The sequence below is a fragment of the Podarcis filfolensis genome (genome assembly GCF_964270895.1).
Source record: "Podarcis filfolensis genome assembly, chromosome: 17".
NCBI lineage: Eukaryota > Metazoa > Chordata > Lepidosauria > Squamata > Lacertidae > Podarcis > Podarcis filfolensis.
The window spans coordinates 14,903,344-14,923,553 of record NC_139621.1 but is presented as its reverse complement, the minus strand read 5'-3'; the positions used below and the strand labels follow the sequence as shown (position 1 = coordinate 14,923,553).

Sequence of the window (20,210 nt, the reverse complement as noted above, 5' to 3'; positions counted from 1 at the left end):
GGACTTGGGGAAAGCTATGACATTCTAGAATGATTTACTCATTAAATGTTGCAGATGGGGCCAAACTGCTGTGTTAATGTCAGCCTGATGGCCCCTTCTCCATTGCAGTGCACCTTTGGTCGGGAGCTTTCTAGTGGAAAGCGCGTATGTCTGCTCCCCCTACCCTTAAAGAATTTTTTTTTTACATGCTCTCGTTGACTTCTGCCTATGTAGATGCCCCAGGCACACAATTACTTTGACAAGATGAATCTAGAACAAATGGGGCGCAGGGCGTGAACACTGCTGGCAGGTGAAGGGTTAAGCATCTCCCCTTGCTACTAAGTGCCCCTCCATGAGCACCATGCAATAAAAAAGGCGCAATAATTAAATGTAGTTGTGATGTAATGTGTAGACTGGTACAAATCACCCTGATCTTAACAGTAAAGGTAAAGGTAAAGGGACCCCTGACCATTAGGTCCAGTCGTGGCCGACTCTGGGGTTGCGGCGCTCATCTCGATTTATTGGCTGAGGAAGCCAGCGTACAAATTCCGGGTCATGTGGCCAGCATGACTAAGCCACTTTTGGCGAACCAGAGCAGCGCACGGAAATGCCGTTTACCTTCCCGCCATCTACCTATTTATCTACTTGCACTTTGACGTGCTTTCGAACTGCTAGGTTGGCAGGAGCAGGGACCGAGCAACGGGAGCTCACCCCGTCTTGGGGATTCGAACCGCCAACCTTCTGATCAGCAAGTCCTAGGCTCTGTGGTTTAACCCACAGCACCACCCGCATCCCTATTAACAGTTAACAGCAGTTAACAGTAATGCTTAGCTTTTCCTCAACTCTGTCAAAAAGTGAACATTAGTTTTACAGAATGCATGGTTTACGTGTGTGTGTGTGTGTGTGTGTGTGTGTGTATTCTGAATTTAGAAAGAAAAACTGGCACATGAACTAAACGTCTAGAATAGCATGTAATTTCTGACAAGGGTGTGTGGAGCCATTTCTGCTGAATATCTATCCCACCTATTTATGTTTGGTTTCTGTGGGGAGCATGGAAAGGCGTTTGTTTACAGAATCATCCTTACGGTCTCAAAGAATAGCCCGATGGCTAGAAAAGTTTGAGACACACCCTGAGTTTGCACAGCGTGCTTCCGAAAATGAATGCACTAGCTGCGATCTGCCCAGCAGATCGAGGAATAACAATTCATGGAAAAGCTGAATAGTCTTGTGCCAATACTACGTGTTGTAAGACTGAGAGCATACCAAGCCGACCTGGCTTAGTCTGGACCAGCAAATACATTTTGCCGCCTGAAGCAGGACAGCAAATTCCACCCCTCAGTAGTCCCCCAGTCTTCTCAAGTTATTTTGGCATCTGAGGCAGAAAATGCAACAATAATAAAATGATGAACAGTTTGCTACCTTTTTAATGCAGCCCAGAATGAGCTGCCTGAGGCTGCTGCCTCACTCTGTTCTATGATAGGGCCAGCTGTGGGCTTAGTGTAAGAGCAGGGAATTTGCTGGACCCTCAGCTCCCAGCATTTATTTATTTTTCTTTTTTTAAAAAAAATGATTTTCTTTTTTCTCATCACAAATATACTTATATCCATAATGTACAATTTGCATAACATCTCCACCTCCCTCCCTTTGGACTTCCCTCAACTTCCATTTCTGTTTTATTATCCTCATTATTCTATTCTGCTGTTTTTTACAATACATCAGTATTTTCACTTTGTTACAATATATGTTCCCTATCCATAAAATTGTGAATGTTTATTTAAATCTTGCCATCGAGTCAATGTTCTTTCTTTATTTCTGCAAATATAATATAAAAGGTTCCCACTCTTTTTCAAAGTCACTATTGTCCTTTTCCCGAAGTCTGTCTGTCAGCTTTTTTTTTTTTAAATGATTATTTATTAAAGTCTCAGAAAAGGCCACAAAAATAAGAAAGAGAAAGAAAAAAGAAGCAAAAAACACAAAACACACACAAAAAACAACAATTAAAAATAAATCAATCTTTCCATGTCTTGTCTTTCATTTACTTGTTTCCCTGACCTCCTCACACCTCCTTTTTTTGTATTCCAGTTCAGTTAGTTAGTTCAGCAAATCCTTTCCCTCTTTATTTTTATCTTAATCCTTTATCTTAATATGTTATAACTTTACATTCTCACCTATTAACAATCCATTTTTTACAAACTCCGTTGTAACATTACTGCTAAAACCACTTAACTTCATTCCGACATCATTTTAACATTCATTAATTTTACAGTATTTCTGTAGGTAGTCTTTAAATTTCTTCCAATCTTCTTCCACTGACTCTTCTCCCTGGTCTCGGATTCTGCCAGTCATTTCCTCCAGTTCCATATAGTCCATCACCTTTATCTGCCATTCTTCCAAGGTGGGTAGATCTTGTGTCTTCCAATACTTTGCAATAAGTATTCTTGCTGCTGTTGTAGCATACATAAAGAAAGTTCTATCCTTCTTTAGCACCAATTGGCCGACCATGCCCAGGAGAAAGGCCTCTGGTTTCTTCAAGAAGGTATATTTAAATACCTTTTTCATTTCGTTATAGATCATCTCCCAGAAAGCCTTAATCCTTGGGCACGTCCACCAAAGGTGAAAGAATGTACCTTCATTTTCTTTACATTTCCAACATTTATTATCGGGCAAATGATAGATTTTTGCAAGCTTGACTGGTGTCATGTACCACCTGTATATCATTTTCATAATATTCTCTCTTAAGGCATTACATGCCGTAAATTTCATACCTGTGGTCCATAACTGTTCCCAGTCAGCCAACATAATGTTATGCCCGACATCTTGTGCCCATTTTATCATAGCAGATTTCACCGTTTCATCCTGAGTATTCCATTTCAACGGCAAGTTATACATTCTTGATAATATCTTAGTTTTGGGATCTAACAGTTCTGTTTCCAATTTTGATTTTTCCACCTGGAAGCCAATTTTCTTGTCCAAATTGTAAGCCTCCCTTATTTGATAATAATGAAGCCAATCTCGCACTTTGTCTTTTAGTTTCTGAAAGCTCTGCAATTTCAATTTATCTCCTTCTTGTTCCAAAATTTCCCAATATTTCGGCCATTTGGCCTCCATATTGAGCTTTTTCTGAGCCTTCGCTTCCATCGGTGATAACCACGTTGGGGTTTTATTTTCAAGTAAGTCTTTATATCTTATCCAGACATTGAACAATGCTTTCCTGACAATATGGTTTTTAAATGCTTTATGTGCTTTGACCTTATCATACCACAAATATGCATGCCACCCAAATACATTACTGAAACCTTCTAAATCCAAAATGTCTGTGTTCTCAAGAAGCAGCCATTCTTTCAGCCAGCAAAATGCAGCTGATTCATAGTAAAGTTTAAGGTCTGGCAGGGCAAATCCACCTCTTTCTTTTGTATCGGTTAGTATTTTAAATTTTATTCTGGGCTTCTTGCCCTGCCAGACAAATCTAGAAATATCTCTCTGCCACTTCTTGAAACAGTCCATTTTATCCAAAATTTGCAATGATTGAAACAAAAACAACATTCTTGGCAATACATTCATTTTTATAGCAGCAATATGGCCTAGCAAGGAAAGCTTCAAATTTGACCATATTTCTAAATCCTTTTTCACTTCTGACCAACATTTTTCATAGTTATCTTTAAATAAATTCAGGTTCTTAGCAGTCATATTAACCCCCAGGTATTTTACTTTCTTGACCAGTGTTAAACCTGTCTCCTTCTGAAACCTCTCTTTCTCAGTCGGTGTTAGATTTTTCTCTAGAACCTTAGTTTTTAACTTATTCAACTTGAATCCTGCAACTTGACCAAATTCTTGAATCAATTCCAATACTCTTTTAGTACTAGATTCTGGCTCCTGTAATATCAGTACTAAATCATCTGCAAATGCTTTCAATTTGTACTGTTTGGCTCCGACTTGTATACCTTTAACCAATTGGTCCCTTCTGATCATATTTAAGAGAACCTCCAGGACCGAAATAAAGAGCAATGGGGAAATTGGGCAACCTTGTCGTGTGCCTTTCTCTATCTTAAATTCCTCCGTCACCACATTATTAACAATTAGTTTGGCCTTTTGTTCTCAATAAATTGCACCTATACCATTTCCAAAACCTTGACCAACCCCCATCCGTCTGTCTGTCAGCTTTGCCAACTCTGCATAGTTCATCAGTTTTTCTTGCCATTGTTCTTTTGTTGGAATTTCTCCAGTCTTCCAGTTTTGTGCTAACAGTATTCTCACTGCCGTTGTAGCATACATGAATAATGTCCTTTTCTCTTTCGGCAGACCTTGCCCTCAGATACCCAATAGGAAGGCTTCTGGGTGTTTAACAAATGTTGTTCTAAACATTTTTTTCAATTCATTATATATCATTTCCCAATATATTTTAACGCTTTTACAATCCCACCACATATGGTAAAAAGTTCCTTCAACTTCTTTACACCTCCAACACTCCTTCTGTTCATTTTTATATATTTTTGCCAATTTAACCGGTGAAATATACCATCTATACATCATGTAATTCTGTTTTTTAAAAAATATTTTATTAACCAATTTCCATATAACAATTTATCAATCTTCTTAATCAATTACATTATTTTCCCCCTCCCCCCCTCAACCCTCCCTCTTCCCCCCCACAGGACTTCCCTCAGCTCCCCTCCCTGATTTCTTTACATATATTGTTTTCTGCATGTTATAAAATTGTACATATCCTTACTTTATCTATCATATGTTCAGCTAATAAATTTGTGAAAGTTTATTCAAAACCTGGCAAAAAGTCCAATTCATTTTATTGTCTTTTTAGATAGTTTGCAAAAATGTTCCCATTCTTCCTTGATGTCAGTTGTCCTTTTCACGCAGTTTATATGTCAATTTGGCCAATTCCGCATAGCTCATCAATTTTTCTTGCCACAGCTCTTTCGTTGGGATTTCCTTATTCTTCCATCCTTTTGCTAACAAGATTCTTGCCACTGTTGTAGCATACATAAATAAGTTATTTACTTTTCTCTTTTAACAATATCCAATCTGTGAGTTTCAGATTTACTTTCCAAAGTTTTATGCAATCTTCAAATTGTATATTGTGACCTATATCTTGCTGTCCATGGTGACTGGGGCTATGGGCATCCAGCAACAGGTTCCCCATACATCCTCGGCTTATTGAATAGCGGTGCATTTCTACTGGGGAGAAGCAGGTCCAAATTCCCACCGAACCATTAAGCTCACCAGAAGACTTATTAGCTCTGTCCCTCATCATAACCTGCTTTTAAAGGTGGTTGCGGAAATAAAACGAAAAGGGGCATGTATACTGCCTGTAGCTCCTTAGAGAAAGGGACGCGGGTGGCGCTGTGGTCTAAACCACAGAGCCTAGGACTTGCCGATCAGAAGGTCGGTGGTTCGAATCCCCGCGACGGGGTGAGCTCCCGTTGCTCGGTCCCTGCTCCTGCCAACCTAAGCAGTTCGAAAGCACGTCAAAGTGCAGGTAGATTAATAGGTACCGTTCCAGCGGGAAGGTAAACGGCATTTCCGTGCGCTGCTTTGGTTTGCCAGAAGCAGCTTAGTCATGCTGGCCACATGACCCGGAAGCTATACGCCGTCTCCGTTGGCCAATAAAGCGAGATGAGCGCCGCAACCCCAGAGTCGGCCATGACTGCACCTAATGGTCAGGGGTCCCTTTACCATTTAGCTCCTTAGAGAATGGGTAGATAATATATATATAGTAAATATTTTCAGGCCCTTTCTTTAAAGGGTTGACTGTATACTGCTACAAAGTTTGCTGCTCCATATAGAGTTGGAGATACACTGCAACATTTTGCTGCAGGTTCTACTTATGTGCAACAATTTTTAATCTGATAGCACTGCTCATGTTTCTGTGCTCTGGAGCTGCAGGCCTTGCATGACTTGGCTGTTTAATCTCAGGTTTGCTGCAGTTATTGCTGCTACTACATATATATATATATATATATATATATATTAAAAAACCTCGTCCAAGTGTAATTTCATTCCCATACTTCCTCTCCAAATCCATAGCTATCTTCCTGCACAGCAAGGCACGGCATAAGGAACATTTGGCTGCTGGAGAGAGTCTGCTTTCATTTCTGGTTTTCCTTCCCTCTTGTACTATCACATAAGGGGGGGGGGAATTGTTGCCTGGGATTGAGCATCTGTGAAGCAGGTAGCTTAGAAGCTCTGAGGAACACCGCTGCACTTAAGAGATTCCGTTTTTTAGCACTTCGCATTAGCAGCTTCTGTGCCAAAAGGAAAAATAAATGCTGGGAATGTTTTCTCTCTCTGAAGCATTCCAAACACACCGCTGCATCCATCGTATTGAATTAATTTTCTCTCTGTATCTGCGTTCAGTTCTGTTCCCCCATTCTGCGGACATTGTGGAGGGGGGAGTGGAGGTTTTTGGAGACAGGGATCAGAAGACAAAGATGTAGATGGAGCAGTGGAACTGTTAGCACTTGCAACGGAAACAACTATCTCAGTATTCACAGGGATAGTATATCAGTCCCAAAAGTGTGAGAAACCGGGGGGGGGAGGACTACCATGGTGGGAAGAGAGATGTGTCCCCCACTTCCCTCCTACACTCTTCTGAAGGGGAAACACCTGGTTTGGTGTCCCCTCCTTGCAAATAAAAATGAAAGATTATTTGAAAGATCTGGCGCTTCAGCAATCCAGGCTCTTTCTCTGCATCCACCAAAAGTACTTAATGTGTTTTTATTACTCCTGCTTGTAAAATTAGTCTGGTTTGTGAATTTTTTCTTCTGCAGCAAAGCCCCTTCATGGTTGAATCTCTTCCCACTTTGACCCTGCATTGCCTCCAAATCAGAGGCAGCTTTTCAGAATCCACTTTCTCAAAGTAACGGGTAAAGTGCTGGTCCTGAGCTCATCTGCACGTGCACAGGTTCTGTGGGCTGGTTTCTGGGCTGCGCATTTTGTGTGAGTGCTCCACTTATAATAATATAATAATAATTTATTATTTCTACCCTGCCCATCTGGCTGGGTTTCCCCAGCCACTCTGGGCGGCTTCCAACAAAGATTAAAAATACATTAAAATGTCACACATTAAAAACTTCCCTGAACAGGGCTGCCTTCAGATGTCTTCTAAATGTTAGGTAGTTGTTTATTGCCTTGACATCTGGTGGGAGGGCATTCCACAGGGTGAGCGCCACTACTGAGAAGGCCCTCTGCCCTGTAGCTTTGCTTCTCACAATGAGGGAACTGCCAGAAGGCCCTCAGTGCTGGACCTCAGTGTCCAAGCAGAACGATGGGGGTGGAGACGCTCCTTTAAGCATACAGGACTGAAGCCGTTTAGGACTTTAAAGGTCAACACCAACACTTTGGATTGTGCTCGGAAACGTATTGGGAGCCAATGTAGGTCTTGCAAGACCGAAGTTATGTGGTCTCAGCAGCCGCTCCCAGTCACCAGTCTACCTGCCGCATTCTGGATTAGTTGTAGTTTCCGGGTCCCTTCAAAGGTAGCCCCACATAGAGCGCATTGCAGTAGTCCAAGCGAGAGATAACCAGAGCATGCACCACTCTGGCAAGACAGTCTGCGGGCAGGGAGGGTCTCATCCTGCATACCAGATGGAGCTGGTAGACAGCTGCCCTAGATACAGATTTGACCTGGGCCTCCATGGACAGCTGTGAGTCCAGAATTACTCCCAGGCTGCACACCTGGTCCTTCAGGGGCACAGTTACCCCACTGAGGACCAGGGAGTCCTCCACACCTGCCCGTCTCCTGTCCCCCAAAAACAGTACATCTGTCTTGTCAGGATTCAACCTCAATCCTTCACTTCAGTCCTGAGCTCTCCAATGTGTGGAAGGCTGCCGAGTCAAGCTGTCAGGATGCAATAGAGGGGACTAGGCCACCAAACATATTTCCACTCCTCTCCTGGGGGCTAGAATGTCTGAAAAATTGAGCTGTTTCACTCAAGGACAGTAGATTTCATGCCATGGGATAGGTGAGCTCAAGGAATTAGATCTTTTGCCAGGAATGGGTGGGGCTTCTGAAAGACCCCACTGCAGAGTGGCTTTGAGAAAGGATTCGTTCCTGTCATGCTTCTGGAGTCTAGAAACTTTGATTCCCTAGCAATGCAATCCTGTGCATGCTTACTCCAAAGTAGCTAAAGGGGAAAAAATCAGTGGGGATTATCTCCCAAGTAAGTGTGCATTCCAAGGTTTGCAGGCTATCTTTTTGGGAAATTTGTGGGTTTCGACTGAAATCCTAAATGCACTTACTGGGGGGGGGGGGAGTTAAGTGCTGTTGCAGTTGACTTACTTCTGAGACTGTATAGGACTGTGTGTTACTCAAGCATGATTTGGATAGTCAAACTTAATTGAATAAAATCTCTGAGCTGCTACCATTATTGGATCAAAGGCAACTCCTGTCTTCGCTGCTTTGCCCTTCTCAGCTTGCAAATGCACACATATGGCCAGCTCTTATCTGGACCTCTCTCACATAAACACACTGGCATGCGCTGATAAAAGGACAGCTTTGCTGACATTTTCTCTAACTTTGGCTTTATGTCAAGACTAAATGGATTGCTTGCTAGGGATTCCAAGCTACTTTGCCTCAAGTCACAAGCAATTCTTCTTTAGCTGTATTCCAACGGATCACACGTGAAAATTGTTATCTCCTCTACACGGATACACGCACAAACAATCAAGCATCACAGGGTCAAAACGGCACAATTTGCCGTACACTTTTATTTATGTATGTATTGTCCAGCTTGGGTGAGCCTAGAATAATGAGAGGCAATTCACCAATTGGCCAGACAGACGTTATTTCAGATGTTGGACCTTAGGAAAGTCTAGCCCAGGGTTTCCCAAACTTGGGTCTCCAGTTGTTTTTGGACTGCAGCTCCCACCCTCCCTAGCTAGCAGGACCAGTGGTCAAGAATGATGGAAACTGTAGCCTAAAAAGTTTGGGAAACTCTGGTCTAGACCATGATATGACTCAGGGCTTACCCACGTCCGTTTGCCCTACCACTTTCCCCTCCCAAAAACCTGTGGTTTAGCACTGAATCGGAAGATAAAATGGCAATTGAGTTTTCCATGGACTGCTATTCTGATTTAGCGCTAAAGAGCAGGTTTTCAGCAGTAGGGCGAAGGCAGAACCTCTCATGGCGCAAGCGGAAGTGTTGGCCAAGCCCTCAGTGAACTGTGTGCTGCTTTGTGGCTTCAGCAACTTGGCTTTGAAAGGGGCAGCTTCGCTCTGCTGCTGGCTTTGGTGGAGTTGAACATTTAAAATCAAAAGAAGGCTACAGCAGAACTTGCAATGCAGACAGCAAATCTATTTTCACAACAGAGTAAGAAGAACAGACTGTGGCTGTGTTGAGCTTACTGGATTGATTTTTTTAAAAAATTAAAGCTCACATAGAAAGGTTGCTGTTGCTTGCACTTCAGATGACCTGTGGGTAAACATAGACTTTCTATTTTCAGCAGCTCCATTCCATTAAGTTTTTATTAACCATTTTTTTTGTACTACAAGGGTAGGCAGCAAAGGTTTCACTGACCTTTCCTAATGTTCGAGGCAGGTAAAATATGCTTGCTAAGAATTTAAAAATGCATTAAAATAGTTTTTCTGTTGGTTTCTGAGGTTGTGATAATGTTTTAGTGCGTGAGAATGCGGGGGGGGGCTGAACTGGCATCCAATATGTATTTTAATTTAAAGTGGTGGGATGATTAGGATAAAGAGTTTCAAGTATTTGAGTTTGGCACCTAATTTTGTTTTCTCTGCCTACAAATGTCAGTTACGGAGCTGCTCCAGCCAGCACCAAAACGGGAGATCTTACAAGATAAAACGTTGGGTTTTTTTGTTTTGTTTAGTAGATCCTGTGTGATATTTCCTCTCCATTCCGTCCTACCACCTTGCCCCCATCATCTGAGCAATGTGACCACCAAACCCACCAATTTCCAGTTTCCACATCCCAACACCCCAACCAAGTAAATATTTCATCCCCCCCTCCCAAAGAAAGATCAAATTCTCATTGTTTGCCAATAAAATATCTCTTTGCCTTCTGCCGTAAAAAATGTTGATAACTGTTTAATGATAATACAGATGCACAGTCAAATTTCTGAGGAGGCTCACAAGAAAGTCAGTAAACAGCTGGTTTGTAGCCTAATATCTGCAAGAGCATCTGTTGCTATGGACGTGTAATAAGTGTTTATTTTACAAAGCAACCCTGTATAATTAAAGTGATAGCTTTCCCTTGAAAACAAGGGCATTTATTTGTCTCGCAGCGCAGCACACACAAAGTCTGTGAGACGGTAGAGCAGAGCATAATTGTTTCATATATAGCTGTTCTTCAGGGTTCATTGGGTTTGAATGTTTGTCTTTTTAGGTGGCCCAAAACTTGGCTTGCCATTTTCCCATGAAGAACTGTTTTCACTGCTTGTTTGGGCACTTCCTTTGCTTGTTGATCATGTATGTTTTTTTGCCTCCCTCTTCCCCCACCCAGCGGATGATACCGTGGTTGTTATTCCCTACGGAAGTCGACATGTTCGCCTGGTGCTGAAAGGTCCTGATCATCTCTGTGAGTAAAAGTACACTTTATCGTGGTCTCCCGTTTTAAATTGCTGTCTTGTTTTAACAGGGCTGTTTAATTGTGTGTTTTAATTGCATATATTTGCAATTGAATGCTTCACATGAACTTGGTTTTTGCACTATGAAAAATGCTTCGAAGCTTATTTCAGCATTGCATGTGTTAATTACACAATAATAGTCAAATGTTCATAATATGCTGTGGAGCTGTATTTACAAAAAAACAAAAACAACTCTACAGCTTCTCTGCCCCTGCCCCCCTGCCCAATGTAAGAGTCAGCCCTATCCTCAAACGCCACTCCCAAGAGCATCAGTTAGCTGCACAATTATAAGAAGCTATAATTTAACCCATAAATAAAACACTAATTTTCCAGCGAGCTTGATGCAAAGGACTGCCATAGAAAAGATTGTGTTGGTTGATGAGAATACAGCGAATACAGCTTTCCTTCTGCTCTGCTGAAGCACCACACTGCTCATGAGCTTAACACGTGTTCTTGCTCATATGTTTTCTTTGGTATTTCTGGACTTTGGAGACACGTGCATTTTGTACTGTGCTGTTAAAGGATGTTGCCCAAAGACAGCATACCAGTGCCTAAGACAGTGGAGCAGAGATTATGGTTTAATAAGGGTGGGACATAAGGAATGCAGATACACTGGAGATCCCCAAGGAGCTTGTAGTATATCATATCACGAGCTCAGCTTAAGATGTCTGAGCAGAATGGCAACAGATATGGAAGGCAAATATTCCAACAAGGTCCTGACTTGCAGAGTCTCCAGTTGGCTTCTTTTCATGAGCTCAAATGAGGGAGCCAAAATCATTAACAGCCATATATGTTCCTGAGGGCCTACAGCAGGCTTCCTCAACCTTGGCCCTCCAGATGTTTTGAGATTACAATTCCCATCATTCCTGACCACTGGTCCTGCTAGCTAGGGATCATGGGAGTTGTAGGCCAAAAACATCTGGAGGGCCGAGGTTGAGGAAGCATGGCCTAGAGATACGGATTGAATTAGATGATGAAATACAGAGATGGAAGACAAGAGTTCAGAGTACACCCGAATAGAGTTGGTTCACTTGGAGGATAACATGTTTGAAACATGGGTTGTATCCCCTCCCCAAAGAACAGGTAATTCATGATGAGATGATGCTGGATTTTTAAAGGGGCAACCCCTATTTGTCTTGCTTTAAGCCTACAATTTCTCGCATCTCAAGAAGCCGAAGTCGCTGTGTGAGTCATACAGTCCTCAGCCATATCCCACAGTAATAAAAGTCGGAGGGAAGCTCATTGCATTATGGTCCTGCCGACTTAACATCTTGAGCTGTGTTTCGTGATGACACAGTAAGAAGGTGGGGAATTCACTATAAAAATTTCGACCTTGTGGTGAAAGTAGCATCTAGATCAGCTGAGTTTGTTGCCAGTGACACGTTGGATGATCCCTTTTACCTGCTGTGAACACACACAAACACACACAGAGAGAGAGAGAGAGAGAGAGAGAGAGAGAGAGCGCCCAGTAATTGAACCAAACAAAATATACACCAGGGAAGAGATGTTGAAAGCAGGTGAAAAGATGCATATTAACTGAATTCGTCATGGCCGTTAAAATGGTGCAGTTCCCCCTTGGTTTTCAGGGAACAATATAACATGATTTTCAAGATTCTAGAAAGCCCACAGAAGAAATCTGCAATAAATTCTGGTTAGATGCATAGTCACTTAAATGTTACAATGTGAGAACTGGATCTCCGTAAATCTCTAAACACCAGACTAGGGTTAATAGTTTATGGGTGTTTGCTACAGCCATATAATATTAACTGGTTTATCAAAGGTTCTGCATGTGCGTAATAATTATCCCGTTCCCCTTGCCAATCGTGCCTAGTGCTATGTGAGGCTATTTAGCAGTCGAGAGAAATGAAAAGTACAAATATGTGAAATGGAAGATCAGACAGAAAGCAAAACACACCTACCCATGCTTTCACAAGTGAAGCTGAGATATCATAAATATTGTGCATCACGAAGAGTTTTAGAATAAAAGAAGATCAGCTCCACGTAAAGCAGTGCCTTGGATGAGCTCATTCAAAGTGAGCCGAAGGACCAATATGACTCCTAAGCAATAGGCAGATGGTGAATGTCATCCTGGAGTAAACTTTACACAAGATCATGATCTTGTCATGTGTTTGCAATAAATGTGTTCTCCTGGCAAGAAACCAGTGTGCTCTGTTACGCTGAGCCTGGTTCAGCTTCGGTAATGTGAAGATACTGAAAGAAATTCCCTAACAAGCCTAGCTGATTGACACCTAAGGCTGTTTTCATTTAACAGGTCATATTTCTGTGCTGCACCATGACTTGTCATGCCCTTGTCTTATTGCATCATGGATTAAATACCCTGGGGGGAATGGGGATGAGCCCTTGGGCATTGAGCCAACAATTTGGTTCTGTAAGGAACATCTTCCCCGTCCCTGATCCTATCCATGACTCACCCAGCCACTGTTCTTTTATTCCTTCTGTTTTGTTCTCCTTTTTCCTCCCTCTGCTATGCATTTCCATGTTCTCAAAACATTCTGGGGCTAGCAACGCAACCTAAGTCCAAGGAAGGGGTTGGTGCTGGTGAACCAGTTAGGTAATTCGTTTAACTGCCTGGTGCAGAATCGTGTGTGTTTTGCATGAAATGTAGAAGGGGATTTTGCATCGCTGTGGAAAATGCATTATTAAAACAGAGTTCATCCTGGCCAACCAGCGGAGCTTTTTTGGCTGGAGCTTTCTGTTCTCCTTGGCTAGCACTGGAATAAAAGCCTTTCTATATGCTTCTATATCTCATTCTGAAAGAGGCCAGGAAGGAGTACAACTTCCACTTGGAATCTCAGCACACACACACACACAAACAGAGAGAGAGATATACACAACACCTTCTTAATTCTACTGGGAATTTTTCTGGCTCCCAAATAGATAAATCTATAGAAAAAAGAGAGGAGACCAAAATACACTGGAATAAAGTAGAAAAAAATTGTGTGCAGGTCTTAACAGAGATGTTCACAAGCATAGACATTAGTGAGGGCAACTTAAATGAATAGCTGCTCCGTATTAACGGAGGGAAAATCCATCTAACTCAGCAAAAAGGACATTTCCTTAAAACGTAGTATATCTTTCAAATGTGCTTTGACATTCCCAGTACTAATCGTTTTGCTTGCTTGCTTTCTCTCCGTGAGCTGCCAAAACAAGCGCACCCTCCTCTTAAATGTGTTGTGTTTGCCAGATTTGGAAACCAAGACGCTGCAAGGTTTGAAAGGCGAAAACAGTCTCGGCTCCACAGGTTCATTCCTCGTGGACAATTCTAGTGTGGACCTGCAGAAGTTTCCGGACAAAGAGATCCTGAGAATGCCTGGCCCCCTCACTGCAGATTTCACTGTCAAGGTGAGAAGCTACGACTAAACCATGCTGTTCTTTTTAAGGAAAGGGGGATGCGAAACAACGGGCAGTTCACTTCAAAAGCAGTGTATCAAAAGGCCACTTATCCTTCCAGCTCTCTGCCAAGATTGACATAGAGATGGGGTATCTCCTATGAAATCAGGTGGGGAGAAAGTCCCCGTTGACCCTCAATGCTTATAGTTTGGGATTAAAGAGAGTGACTGCCCCTCTGCATGTAGCTATGTACACGCCATAAATTCGAAGCACATTTCATCCCATTCCAATGAATCCTGGGTTGTTGTTGTTTAGTCATTTAGTCGTTTAGTCATGACCGACTCTTTGTGACCCCATGGACCAGAGCACACCAGGCACTCCTGTCTTCCACTGCCTAACGCAGCTTGGTCAAACTCATGCCGATAGCTTCGAGAACACTGTCCAACCACCTCGTCCTCTGTTGTCCCCTTCTTCTTGTGCCCTCAGTCTTTCCCAACATCAGGGTCTTTTCCAGGGAGTCTTCTCTTCTCATGAGGTGGCCAAAGTCTTGGAGCCTCAGCTTCAGGATGTGTCCTTCCAGTGAGCACTCAGGGCTGATTTCCTTCAGAATGGATAGTTTTGATCTTCTTGCAGTCCATGGGACTCTCAAGAATCTCCTCCAGCACCATAATTCAAAAGCATCAATTCTTCGGCGATCAGCCGCCTTTATGGTCCAGCTCTTATTTCCATACATCGCTACTGGGAAAACCATAGCTTTAACTTTGTCGGCAAGGTGATGTCTCTGCTTTTTAAGGTGCTTAAAAAGCACCTTTTTGTCATTGCTTTTCTCCCAAGAAGAGGCATCTTTTAGTTTTGTGACCGCTATCACCATCTGCAGTGATCATGGAGCCCAAGAAAGTAAAATCTCTCACTGCCTGGGAACTAGCTTCAATTCCCAGCACCCTTAACAAACTGCGGTTCCCAGAATTCTTTGGGAGGTAGTGAAATGGGCTTTAAATTTATGTTGCATATGCTGCCTATATCTTTACTCCTGCACACCTCTGAGGAATCAGAGCTGTGAGCCCTCCAAAAGGGCTTTCCTTCAGTATTGGGTAGTGGGTGGGAGGGTGTGTCGTTAGGAAGATAGCTATACAGTGGTACCTCTGGTTACTTAATTCGTTCCGGAGGTCCGTTCTTAACCTGAAACTGTTCTTAACCTGAAGCACCACTTTAGCTAATGGGGCCTCCCGCTGCTGCCGTGCCGCCGCAGCCCAATTTCTGTTCTCATCCTGAAGCAAAGTTCTTAACCTGAGGTACATTTCTGGGTTGGCGGAGTCTGTAACCTGAAGCATATGTAACCTGAAGTGTATGTAACCCGAGGTACCACTGTACAAAGAGTTGCAAACTTTTATTGGAAATATGTTGTTGCAGGCTATTGCTAGTGCTCCATGTGTTGTTTCTTAATGGATAAATTGTCATGTTAAATAGAGTAGAATCAAAGCTCTTAGGGATGAACAAATTCATGGAGTGGAAGAGGAAACACTTGTGGAAAAGGCAGGTTGGTTATGAGATCCCGGCTAAAATAAGAGTCAGTATAAAATGAAGCTGAAGTGGGCAAATTAGACTCTGATTCAGGCTCATCATTCACTGGTTTTTATGCTTCTGCAGTCTCACAGAAGGTGTAAAACGCATATAAAACTAAACCCCGAGACTCTCAAGATGAGCAGGCTGAGTTTGGTCAAGAAGTCATTTGTATAATTTTGAAGTTCTGCTCTGCGCAGTGCTGGCTGTAAGAATCAAGTTGTTTCCTCACATTAGTGCTTTCCTATTCTTCCAGGTAATATAAAACACATTGCTGGAGGCAGTGTGCACATTCTGTAGGGGAAGGGGGTGAAATTGCAGGGACAAATGTGAGCATTTGGGAATTACAATAAAATAAAACCCCTTTTGGGGGGGGAGGTAGGTCAAGAGGGCCTGAAGGATTTCAGCTGTAAAGCTGTAAAAATTGCATTGTGTCCAGGATACCATAAATTTTTCATTGTGGGATACAATGTCAGAGGGTGTTTGATGAGAGCTGATTCTGATGACCTTGTGGCAGATGGAAATGCAGATGGTTGCATGGAAAGCAGAATATGGGATCAAACTGAATTGAAGAAAATAGAATAGAATTAAGTCTGTGGACTTTTTGGGTGTGTGGTACCTGCCCTTCATAACCCTCTCCAGATGTAGCAATCTGGTCCTGCTGAGTAAATGTTCCCAATGCAAAACCAGTTTATTATTATTATTATTATTATTATTATTATTATTACTAAATTTGCATTCCTCACTATACCTGTATATCTCAGGTTAGTTCACACAAGGTACCAAAAGAGGTGTTTATTAAAAGTGGGAGTGCCAATAGGATTTTCTGGGTCCAGTACATGGTATGTGGATTGGACCCTCCAACCAATTTGTGGTAGAGGACATATGTTTGCATGAAGATTGGATATGCTTTGTGTGAGATGGGAAAAAATGTGGCCTTTTGAAGGTGGGGTGGGAGGCTCAAAATCACATCCGTGGCCACATGCCAAATAAAATGCCCAACAGGCAGGATGTTAAACATTTTCAGCTACTCTTCATCAAAATCCACACATGTTCATAGGTCATCGGCTGTTCTTTAGTACAGCAGAATGAACCACTTGTCCTCTGTCTTTTCTTAACTTTTTTTCTTAAGCGTTCTTGGTAGTCAAACTATGGTACCTGCATCTTTTCTTGCCCTTGGTGCAGGTTTCCCCAAACTTGGGTCTCCAGCTGTTTTTGGACGACAACTCCCATCATCCCTAGCTAGCAGGACTAGTGGTCAGGGATGATGGGAACTGTAGTCCAAAAAACCAGCTGGAGTCCCAAGTTCGGGAAACCCTTCCTTAGTGTTTTGACTGTTTTAAACTTACAACAGCTCTTTTATACAGTGCTATTGCTAAGTCCAAAAGGAAAATTTAAAGAGCCATTGCGGTTTATTGCCATCAGTCTTGGCTGAATTGTGTTCTTGTCAGAGTGTCCTGATTTACTTTTCCAGAAAGGCAATTCTGGACCAAACAGAACTAAGCAAAAATGTAATAAAAAGGTTGATCATTGAAGGGGGGGTATGTCCTTTCTCTCTAAAAGCATTTACTATGAATGTTTCCATTTAGAAAAGTGAGATGACCTAACTAGATGTAATCTCAATTATGCAAACATATCATTCGTTTCAGCTGAGAATTTGCTGATCAGAATGTAGGTGCCAAAGATTTCCTTTTTTTTTCTAATACAGGTTCCTTTAGCTGTGAATTGCAGAATGCAATGTATCTGAAAACAATCCTTAGAGTATATAGTACTTTTAACAATAGTAGTATGTGTGATCAGGTCAGCAACTGAAAGAATTTTCCATACACTTAGTGAATACATTTAAAGCAATGTTGTATTACATCATGGTGGCCTTTACTACAAAGATATATTGGTTTTATATCCCTGTCACTGTCATAGCTTCCCTCAGTGAATTACTGAAATTGTAGTCAGGTGACGTACTCATAATTTTCTACTTGCAATTCCTTGCCACCACCCAGTTACAGTTCCTAGGATCCGCTAGACCTAGGGAATAATTATTAACAGTGCAGCCCTAACATTTTACTTTTATTAACAACTAAAAACTAGCCTTGTGCACAGGTGCAGCAAAAATTAAAAGGCAGAATAGCGGCCATGTAGCATTGGGCATTTGGTGTTTACACGGTATTCCGTGTCGCTTGTAGTGGCAGCCATATTAATTGCTTGGAGACATGAGTGCTTGCAGTGTGAGGAGCCCAGAAACTCAAATGCAGATGGATATAATTGCTTTGTGGGTGGGGGCAGTGTTGTAGTACCATGTCCAAGGAACTCCTCACTTACATGCTTCTCAAAAAAAAAAAAAAGCCAAGCACATGCCCTCCAACATTTCTCTGATGAAAATAGGGCAACACTCTGTCCATCTGGGCAGCTTCCAGCACATATAAAAACACAATAAAACATTCAACATTAAAAAAAACCTTCCCTATACAGGGCTGCCTTCAGATGTCTTCTAAACATTGTATAGTTACTTATCTCCTTGGCTCAGGGGTCACATAAAAGCGGGACATTCTGGGATCAAAATCAGAAACTGGGACGGCTTCTGTAAATCCAGGACTGTCCCTGGGAAAATAGGGGCACTTGGAGGGTCTGTAAGCATATATCCCACACTTGCATATTTATCTAGTAATAGTGATTAATCCTTGTTTCCTTATTTTCTGAGGAACAGACCCTTAGAAAAACTAGGAGAACTGTACTTGCTGTACTTTTCCATCTATAAGACGCCCCCATGTATAAGATGCCCCCTATTTTTGGGGACTGAAATTTCATAAAATGGGGAGATGTGGCAAAAAGTTGTTGAGCATTTTTTAGGGGGGGGAATGCTGAAAATCACTCACCAGCACGCAGATGCTGCCAATCGCCTGCCCAATTGTCACAGCGTTGGCCAATCAACAACACCCATTGATGCAGCAACCAATAACACGCACAATAGCCATTGACAGCCACGGCAGCAACCAATCAAACAAACACCCTATGCACTACCCATGTATAAGACGACCCCCACTTTTTTGCATGATTTTAAAGGGGAAAAACCTAGTCTTATACACAGAAAAGTACGGTATTTAGTGTCAGTCCGCTATGTCTTTCCCCCTTATCTTTGAAAGGGTCTGATGGCAGACATTTTCAACTCATTTTCAACATTCTTAGATGCACAAAATTACATCCAAACATGGATTCCAAGTTCAGAGCTTGGGTCTATGTGCATGTGAAAATGGAATATTAGTATTCTAAATCAACCGATTCTTTGGGACTGCTCTGGAGATGCAGCCAGTCAGGAGTGAGGAATGATGCAGCCAGTGGTTGCTGAATTCTGACTCCATCATGCACCTGAAATCTTCCACCCCACCAATTTAATACATCTATGGACCTGAGTCTGCGACTATCCCTTTGTATTCACCATACTAAAACACGTAAGAAAGCAATTTCAAGTTCTTTAGAAGTGTGTTTTCCTTTGCGGAAACTTCTTCCTTCTTAACCTGACCATACCCCTTTTGAAGATGGCTATTTGATGATAACCTAGCGAAACTCGATTAATATGTCATTTTGATTAAACCAGACAACAGCAGATGTAACCTTAGAATGTGCATCTTAGGTCAGGCTACTGTAAACTCCAACAGGCAAGAGTAAATTGCCAAAATCCAAACAGTTCTGTTTAGCAACAAGGAAGTGAACTTATCTGATTAAAACCGAAAAGTTTTTCAGTGTGACTAACTGCCAGAGAGATGTTTCAAATCACCATTTCCTATCATAGCTTCAAGCGTAAGATTATTTATTGCGTTTATCACAAAGAGCCCTGTTATTTATGGATCTGTGTGAAGTTTGATCAAAGCGGACATATATTAGCTCACAAGGGATTGGAGGAATAGCTGGTGCCTAGGCATACAGTTGTTTTCAGCATCTGCAGTAAACGGATAAATCATTTAGAAACAAAGGGGAAGACATTGATTGCTTCGGGTGCTTCCTTCCTTTCCTCCTTTCCTGGATCATTCTTATATACATATATATTATATCATGTGGCTTTGATACCAAAGCAATCACAGGGCTAAGTGGACCCATTTGCGTTATTTAAGTTTCCTGACATCGGCAGTGATCCTAAGCAAGTTCATCAGGAAGTCTCGCCAAATTCAGGTGCTTATTTCCATATGAAAATGCTTCCATATAAAAAATTTCTTACTGGGTCTTGAACATGCCCCAGGAATCCTGAGCTCCTCTCAGCTTCCACTGTGTACCTTCAGATTCAAAGAAACTTCATTTTTCAAATGTGGGTGGGTGTTAAGCACATAACATGTGTGGTTTCGATAAACTGAGCAGAGTATTACTCTTTAGTGTTTTCCATCGTACAATGCATTTAACAGATATATTTAGAATCTGTACTTTCCCTTGAACTTGGGTTTTTGAAACCAATGTTGGGATGGCCAATAGTGCAACTAGCCACAAAAAAATAAAATAAAAAATAGGCAGAACAAATTAGGAACGTTGGTGGATATTATTTGTGGTGGTGTAATAATAATCATTAAAAAGCAGAGACATCACCTTGCCAACAAAGGTCCGTATAGTTAAAGCTATGGTTTTCCCAGTAGTGATGTATGGAAGTGAGAGCTGGACCATAAAGAAGGCTGATCGCCAAAGAATGGATGCTTTTGAATTATGGTGCTGGAAGAGACATAGGCAAAAGCTATACACAA

The 20,210-nt window shown here is 41.9% G+C and overlaps 1 protein-coding gene and 1 long non-coding RNA gene across 2 annotated transcripts in view; one reads left to right on the top strand and one right to left on the bottom strand.

Moving 5' to 3' along the window:
* Positions 1-20,210, bottom strand: part of LOC310753144 — a 356,996-nt gene that overhangs the window by 22,411 nt on the left and 314,375 nt on the right. The window lies entirely within an intron of this gene.
* ADAMTSL1 (ADAMTS like 1) overlaps positions 1-20,210 on the top strand; it is a 257,528-nt gene that overhangs the window by 88,798 nt on the left and 148,520 nt on the right. Inside the window, exons 6-7 of the mRNA XM_083592741.1 lie at positions 10,455-10,529; positions 13,784-13,941. Coding sequence (XP_083448867.1) covers positions 10,455-10,529; positions 13,784-13,941 — 233 coding nt within the window. The remainder of the gene's footprint in view (positions 1-10,454; positions 10,530-13,783; positions 13,942-20,210) is intronic.